An 8,708-nucleotide genomic window follows, 5' to 3' on the forward strand; every position below is an offset into this window, starting at 1 on the left:
ATTCCGTGCGTCTAATTAATATCTTCCTGGCGTCCTATTACTGAAACTGAAATGAAAACTTCCATTAAATGACACGCCTCGAAACTGCAAAGGCTACTTTTGGACCATTAGATTTCCTAACTTCTATCATCATATTTACATAGGAACACGTCCTCAGTGCAACTGGTGCACTAAAACTTTACAGATTCCATAACAGGCACATAACTTACAGCATTAATGAGGATACGTAAGATTAGACTCGTAGACCCAGAATGCCTTTTTAGAATTGGTGCGAACTTGGCTTATTAGACTTGCGTTTTCCATCTACATGCCCCCTCCCCCCAAAATCAACACCTTACATCTATAATATATAAAACTGAGTTTTAGGTTGTTTGTAAGTTACTCTTTACCAAAAAGGTCCTTACTAGACGCAGTAGTTATTTCTGTATATTCTGACGTCAATGATCCGCACGTTTCATTCAGCCAGCGGTAAGTTATTTATACACCCAACATCTTGGGTGTTTTTCCAGAGCTGCCTGATAGGGATGCTGCCATCGGACTCATCTGGTGACTTACCGTAGGAATAGATCCACCCACATCTCCGTTTAGTTATAGCGGCAAAGGCGTATAGAAGTATGTTCGAAACAGGAGCTCTGCCGATGAAGAAACTCAGAAAGAGAGAATAATGCCGGTGAATTTCAGGACGCCCCCGGAGAACTGGACCTTAACAGCCTGACATTTCGGAATATTCTGAAGCTGCACAATTATCACCTCATGGGGTAAGCATTAATTTATTGAAACTACTAAAATACCTGTATTTCTCCATATCTGATTAAACAGAATACTATTTCTAGTGGTGTAGTGGTATAATTAAAATTAAGTGTTAACGGACAACATGTCATCCAAATTAATATATAATGTTAATTTAAAGAAATTAAACATATCAAATGTTCGCTTAACACTACCGTTCTTAATAAAATCGTTAGAGTGACATTTAATCACGAAGACTCAATTAAATATGTAATCATATACGAAATGCCTAAGCACACACGATGGACTCCTCTGGTCTTTAAAAAAACGCACTGTCGTTATATGCAAACGATCGTTTGTTATTAGCTCAAACAGACGCTGTAACGTGCTATGGACAAGTTTCCAGCTGAGGACCATGGACAGCAGCCTGGTCCAACCGCAGCCCAGGGACCGGAACAAGTTTACAGCCGGTGAAGGCAGCAGTCATGCCACTTCTAGCTAGTTTGAAAATATTATGCATTCAAGTTTAGTAATAAACTATGAGCCCAATAATAAGACGCATCGTCAATATCGGTGCATACAATGTAAAAAGGTTACGAATAAGCATTAACTTACTGGTAGTGGACAAAATAATGGAAACACCAGCAAAGTGACTCATTCGGTTTTTGAACCACCGGCGACCAGCACGGAAGTCTTCTGCAGGAATCCGCAAAGACTTCCCTTTTATGACTGCACACCTCCAGACAATTACACACCTGTTCTGAGATTGCAAAACTTTGAATACACCGCCTAAAACAAGCTTTAAACCATCCCTCAAACATTCCTACCCTGAATTAGAAAGCAGCTCAAAAGAAACGCTGCATCATAGATGAGGACAAGACCATATATCATAACAACTGAACAAATGGCCAGTCCAGGATCGACATACATACTAAGCACTATGAACGGCAATGTTACAAATTATAACCTTGATTAAGGTGATTATATAGGGTCTTAATTACCGAGGGACACCGCACCCTAACATTATTTTGAAAAAGTAATGAGGATGCAGGATACAGAAACATTATCATTGCACGACGCACCGTGCGTCCTCCTTTAAGTCAAAGCCGTAAAGAGGCGGTGCGCGGACTTTTTTTACGGACGCATGGCAAGTCTGATCGTTTAATTAATGTACAGTGATGGCACACTGGTGGGGAATTGAAATTCGTATACCATGTCTAATTCCCAATTTTTCGGATTCTATCATGTAGTACACCGAAGACAAAGACGTTAATATTGTTAACATTATTAGTGTTAACATTATTATTAGTTAGAGCCAAGTATGTCGCATAAACAAATGTATACCTTCTACAACAATAATTTTTAAAAAGTCTTCAAAATCGTGTGATATTGGGGATAACCAAAGAAATTGGTGCTTGGATACATAAAACGCATATACTGTTTTAAGTATAGGTATATTGTGTGGTCGAGAGAAATAATGAATGAATGAAACTGTATTTTGGAGCCTGTATTGTTAAAGTGTGCTGTCTGTAAGTATTAAGCGTTCTTTCTGTGTATAACGTTATTGTAAGCGCCTTTCTGTGTATAACGTTATTGTAAGCGCCTTTCTGTGTATAACGTTATTGTAAGCGCCTTTCTGTAAGTATCGTGATTGTAAGCGTCCTCTCTAAATATTGCAATCGTAATAATCCTCTCTGTAGTCTAAATATTGCAATTGTAAGTATCCTCTGTAAATATTATGATTGGAAGTGCCCTTCCTTTAAGTATTCTCTGTTTAAATATCGTGATTGTAAGTACCGTGATTATAAGAATCCTCTCTGTAAATATTGCAATTGTAAGAATCCTCTCGGTAAGGATTGTGATTATGTGTCCTCTCTGCAAATATTGTGACTGCAAGAGTCATCTTTGTAAGTATCGTGATTGCATGTGTACTCTGTAAATATTGCAAGTATCCTCTCTGTAAGTACACTACTCAAAAAATTAAAGGAACACTTTTTAATCAGAGTATAGCATCAAGTCAGTTAAACTTCTGGGATACTGACATGGTCAGTTAAGTAGCAGAGGGGGTTGTTAATCGGTTTCAGCTGCTTTGGTGTTAATGAAATTAACAACAGGTGCACTAGAGGGGCAAAAATGAGACAACCCCCAAAACAGGAATGGTTTAACAGGTGGGGGCCACTGACATTTTTCCCTCCTCATCTTTTCTGACTGTTTTTTCACTAGTTTTGCATTTGGCTACAGTCAGTGTCACTATTGGTAGCATGAGGTGATACCTGGACCCTACAAAGGTTGTACAGGTAGTCCGACTTCTCCAGGATGGTGCATCAATACATGCCAATTGCCAGAAGGTTTGCTGTGTCTCCCAGAACAGTCTCAAGGGCATGGAGGTGATTCCAGGAGACAGACAGTTACTCTAGGAGAGCTGGACAGGGCCAGAGAAGGTCCTTAACCCATCAGCAGGACCAGTATCTGCTCCTTTGTGCAAGGAGGAACAGGAGGAGCACTGCCAGAACCTACAGAATGACCTCCAGCAGGCCACTGGTGTGAATGTCTCTGAGCAAACAATCAGAAACAGACTTCATGAGGGTGGTTTAAGGGCCCGACGTCCTCTAGTGAACCCTGTGCTCACTGCCCGGCACTGTGGACCTCGATTGGCATTTGCCGTAGAATACCAGAATTGGCACCCTGTGCTTTTCACAGATGAGAGCAGGTTCACACTGAGAACATGTGACAGATGTGAAAGGGTCTGAAAAGTCGTGGAGAACATTATGCTGCATGTAACATTGTTCAGCATGACCGGTTTGGTGGTGGGTCAATGATGGTCAGGGGAGGCATATCCATGGAGGGACACACAGACCCCTACAGGCTAGACAACAGCACCTTGACTGCCATTGGGTATCGGGATGAAATCCATGGACCCATTGTCAGACCCTACGCTGGTGCAGTGGGTCCTGGGTTCCTCCTGGTGCCTGACAATGCCCGGCCTCATGTGGGGAGAGTATGCAGGCAGTTCCTGTAGGATGAAGGAACTAATAGCATTGACTGGCCCCCATGTTCGCCTGACCTAAATCCAACAGAACACCTCTGGGACATTATGTTTCAGTCCATCCGACGGCGCCAGGTTGCACCTCAGACTGTCCAGGAGCTCAGTGAAGCCCTGGTCCAGATCTGGGAGGAGATCCCCCAGGACACCATCCATCGTCTCATTAGGAGGATGCCCCAACATTATCAGGCATGCATACAAACACGTGGGGGCCATACAAACTACTGAGTATGATTTTGAGTTGCTGCAATGAAATTTCGGCAAAATAGACTAGCCTGTCACATCATTTTTTCACTTTGATTTTCGGGGTGTCTTTGAATTCAGCCCTTTGTAGGTTGATCATTTTCATTTCCATCAAACAATGTGGCATCCTTTCATTCCTAACACATTACCCAGTCCATATCAGTATAGATATCCAGCATGATTTTTTTCCCATTGAGATCTGATGTGTTTTCAAAGTGTTCCTTTAATTTTTTTGAGCAGTGTATTAAGATTACATGCATCCTCGCTGTAAGTATTGCAATTATAAGCATCCTCTCTGTACATATTGTGATTGTAAGTGTCCTCTCTGTGAGCATCATCATTGTAAGTGCTCTTTCTGCACTTTTCCACCAGGCTTTAATGCGACGCCAGGCCTGAGGGAAGCAGTGAGAAGCCCGGTCCGGATGATGGACGACATGCTGGAGCTTCGGACGGACGGAAACTCGCTGCTGAAGGCCGTGTGGCTTCGGCGTTTGCGTCTGACGCGGCTGCTGCTAGAAGGCGGGGCATATATAAACGAGAGCAATGAGCGAGGGGAGACGCCACTCATGGTGGCCTGCATGTCCCGTCACAGCGACCAGCAGAGCGCCAGCAAGGCCAAGCTGGTGAAGTACCTTCTGGAGAATAAGGCTGACCCCAACATCCAGGATAAGGCAGGCCGGACAGCCCTCATGCACGCCTGCAGCCAGAAGGCTGGTCACCAGCTGGTGTCCCTGCTACTGAGCAATGGCGCGGACCCCAGCATAGAGGACCGCAGCGGGGCCTCGGCACTTGTTCATGCCATAAATGCAGATGACAAGGAAACCTTAAAACTCCTGCTGGATGCCTGCAAAGCCAAAGGCAAGGAAGTGATCATCATCACCACGGACAAGTCTCCATCAGGCACCAAAACTACCAAGCAGTACCTTAATGTCCCCCCATCCCCCGAGTTGGAGGACAGATACTCCCCAGAAGTGTGCACCTCCCCCTCGGAAATCACCGTTCAATCTCCGCCTTCCCCCGAAGACGACAAACCGCAGGACACAGTCTTCGGCTTCCAGGCCAAACGGGCAGCGGGGAGTGGCGGCGGAACCACCACGCCTAGCAAGCTCCTGACCGAGCCGGCGTCTCCCATCAGGAAGCCAGTCAACACTAAACGCGCGCGGCTGCCGCAGCTCAAACGGCTGCAGTCTGAACCGTGGGGCCTCATCGCGCCCTCAGTCCTGGCTGCGGCCAAAGAGGACAGTAAAAGAGCCAATTCTGATGAGGATGTCATCGCTGGCCTTAATGGCCTCGCACTATCCAAAAGAGCATCTCTATCACTGCACAACAGCACGGAGAACAAAGAGGGCTCTGGATCCTTCCCCTCCATGGGCGATCTATCTTCTAAGGTGCTGCCCACACCTCGCAGGATGTCTCATGATAAGCCCCTCGCCCAGACCAGTGGCATTCCTACATGCATGCCAGTCAGCCTGAGGGACGCCATGCATTGGAAGATTCTGGGAAGTGAGCTCTCTGACTCGGATTCACAGTTGTACTGCGACTCAGGTGTGCTGGACTCTCCCAGGGCAGCCTTGGAGCGGAGGAAGAACAACATGTCTCCACGGACCATACTGAGCGGCTCCCGGGAATCACTGGACAGCAGTGCTGGTACGTCGCCCGCCACAGCCCGCCGCAGGGACCCAGGGCTGCTGGAACGACGTGGATCCGGCACCTTGCTCCTGGACTATATCTCCCACACACGGCCCGGTTTCCTTCCACCCCTCAATGTCAATCCCAACCCCCCGATTCCCGACATCGGAGCCTCTAGCAAGCCCTCTTCCCCTCTCACCGTGGGCATCAGGTCCATCATACCAATGGCACCCAACTCACCAAAGAGAGGCACATCAAAACCCAAGAAGAAGCTGGTGAGGAGACACTCTATGCAAGTGGAGCAAATGAAGCAGCTGTCTGGTTTCGAAGAGCTAGCTAACCAGTAGAGGGACCAGTGATGCAACTCATCACACTCACCAGGAGAGAGGAGGTGGCTGCCTTTGAGTCAGAGCCAAACCTTCTGGAACACCTTAAGCTATGTTCTGCTCTGAAAGTTGTATCGAGCTGCATCCTTGTGGATGTTCAGTCTCACAAGATCTGCGTTCAGCTGCGAGCCTCATTTCGCACACGGGAGTCTAACGATGGCCTTGGCGGAAGGGAACATTTGACAATAGCAAACAGCCTGCATTTCTTAGCAGTTTAGAAAATAAGCCAAAAGCCAGACTCTGGAGGGGAGTGTGTAGTATTCACTGCCTTGTCACATGCCATCTACAAATTTATGGTGTAAAAAGCTCTGTATTTACATATCCCTACTGGTCTCCTGCGTCCTTCAAAAGTTCTCGGAGCTGAGAGGTGCGAGAACATGAATCTCAGCCAACAGCATCCAACCTAAAATGAGAGAGAAGCCTGTGAGAAAAGCCAGCTGAGATGCTCCTCAATGAGAAGCCAGAAGCAGTGCCGAATTCATCCTGCAGTTGGAGCTGGAGAGTGTCAGTCTCATGTCGGTCACATTACTGCTACATTTGGCACAACGTCATGTTTTTGTTATTTTAAAAGCTGTAGTGTGAATCGGCAGTTACATTATGGTGATGCAGGATTTCCATTGTGATTCGGTCAGGGGATTCTGTTAATGTAAAAAGGAGGAAAATTGCAAAAAATAAAAAATAAAAAGATAACTGACGAGCAGTTTCACATTAGAGTCACTCTAGTGATATGACAATGCAAGGGTTAATTGTCTGCAGCCTTTAGTGGTTTATGGTGCCTTCAGGATAAAGCAGTTGAGAAAATCAGTATATCAAAGCAGGTTTCTGCTGTTTGTGTTTATATAATATATTATATATGCAAATAACAGAATGTCTTAGGTTACTTTGGTTTAAAGGCATTTTGTGTTTTCTGTGAAAGCTTATTACACGGGACAAATACAAAACTGACACATTCCTTTTTAGTCTTTGTAGTACTTTACCATTTTTTCGCTGTTATTTTTAAAATCCCCAGAATCACGTTTTCACAGTGACATTCGCATTCAGGCTTCATTGTACAGGTTCTGTTCTCCAGAAGATTCTGCTGAATGGTGAACGACGTAACACAGATATTCATCCCTCTGCGTCATTAATATCAGTTATTTTAGGTTATCATAATACATTATAATAAAAGATTACTGGCAAAACTAAATGCTAATAAATGTGGAATAAAATAATACATGAAATGAAGAACAGTGACTATTTAAAATAATTCAAGGTTCAAACTACATTTGGCAGGTGTGACACGAACGGTTGGGATACATAAAATATTGACGAATATAAAATATTAAATAATTGAACTCCAAATTCTCCCAATAGTCGTTTGTAGCAACACAGGCAGCTCTTCAAGATCCCTTCACATGGTATGTCTTAAGTGATTAGATGGGTAGCGACTCTGACAGCTTACTTTGCTAAATCATATTCGTAATACTAAACCCTTTAAACTTATCAGCATATTAACCAAACTCAGAGGTTACCTGGATAACGACACACCGTTGTTATAATACTGACTCCATAATGACCACGAAGAGCACAGCTGAACATCAGTGAAAAGCACTGACAAGCGAGGCGCAAAAACAGCTAAGCAACTGTGGCAGGGTCCCTGTTTAATTACCAAAATGACCGGGGTCTTCAGCAAACATGAACCACCGCCAAGTTGATTTGAATGATTATAATACGTCCGGGCAAAATGAAGTGTATTTAGGTCTACATAAATATATAGGAAAACCTGTGGTAAAGTAGCCTTGGTTCAAGTTTCTAGAAAGTGTGTTAAAAATGACACATGCTATAGCATAATATTTCCCAGTGTAGTCTGTCTTGGGAGCTGCAGTACAACGGGCCTTCCCAAGCGAACTAACAAATTAATAGTTAGTCAAAATGTTGCATCATCAAGACAACGCGATTGAGCTTTTTAGCTTTATTTTTTTTTGTGAAAAGGACGCAAATAGGATAAAACATTACTTTCGAAGATGTTTGATGTTTAAATGTAAATTATACTTTCGTGTTGGAATTTGAAGGTATGCCCAAACAACTACTTCTGGATTTTATTTTATTAATGTAATATAGAATTCAGCTGTAAAGCGATTACCTTAGGAGACCCTTATCTGTTCATGTTCACAGTATTAGCTTACAAGGCTAATCCCAAGCTGTACAGCTTCCACGTGACATCCGAAAGACGACCCTTTGCGTTTACTGAATGTAATGTACAGCTTTTTGTAGTGTTCTGAATGTTTTCAATAAATGTCCTGCAATGAATTTTGTTTTCTCGTGAATAGTCTTACTAAAAGATACGAGGCTTAAGCCTAGTTTTTCCAAGGGCTTGTGGGTTCACTTTATTTAATGTAGTCGCAGAAAAACAAATAAATAAAAATGCACTAATCCGTTTTGTGATTACTGAGATAAGAAGGTCAATTTACGTAGAGCATGAAGATCACACCATATTAAGCTGACAGTATGACATCTATCTACCATTTATAATTTAATGACCTGGAACACCTTAAAACCACACACACTGGTTACAGTGACCATAAAGCTTCAGAACTGCAAAGCCACCTGCCTGCAAATTCATCTGTCTTGCAATTGACTCAGATGAAAGTTATAAATACTAGAAGTGGCTCAGAGTAGACATAGAAAAAAAAAACAGA

At 43.6% G+C, this 8,708-nt stretch overlaps 1 protein-coding gene across 1 annotated transcript; it reads left to right on the plus strand.

The window, feature by feature from the left end:
- Positions 1–629: 629 nt before the first annotated feature.
- On the plus strand, positions 630–8,293 carry ankrd34c (ankyrin repeat domain 34C). Its single transcript, XM_023841970.2, has 2 exons — positions 630–758; positions 4,388–8,293. Exon 2 carries the CDS (start codon positions 4,438–4,440, stop codon positions 5,989–5,991), a length of 1,554 nt encoding a protein of 517 aa, XP_023697738.2. The 5' UTR covers positions 630–758; positions 4,388–4,437; the 3' UTR covers positions 5,992–8,293.
- The last annotated feature ends 415 nt before the right edge of the window (positions 8,294–8,708 follow it).

This window comes from Paramormyrops kingsleyae, chromosome 11 (genome assembly GCF_048594095.1).
Source record: "Paramormyrops kingsleyae isolate MSU_618 chromosome 11, PKINGS_0.4, whole genome shotgun sequence".
In the NCBI taxonomy this organism is placed as follows: Eukaryota; Metazoa; Chordata; class Actinopteri; order Osteoglossiformes; family Mormyridae; genus Paramormyrops; species Paramormyrops kingsleyae.

What these genes read in the sequence shown, in the direction of transcription:
- ankrd34c (XM_023841970.2), top strand. Translation starts at nt 4,438, where the DNA reads ATGATGGACGACATGCTGGAGCTTCGGACGGACGGAAACTCGCTGCTG.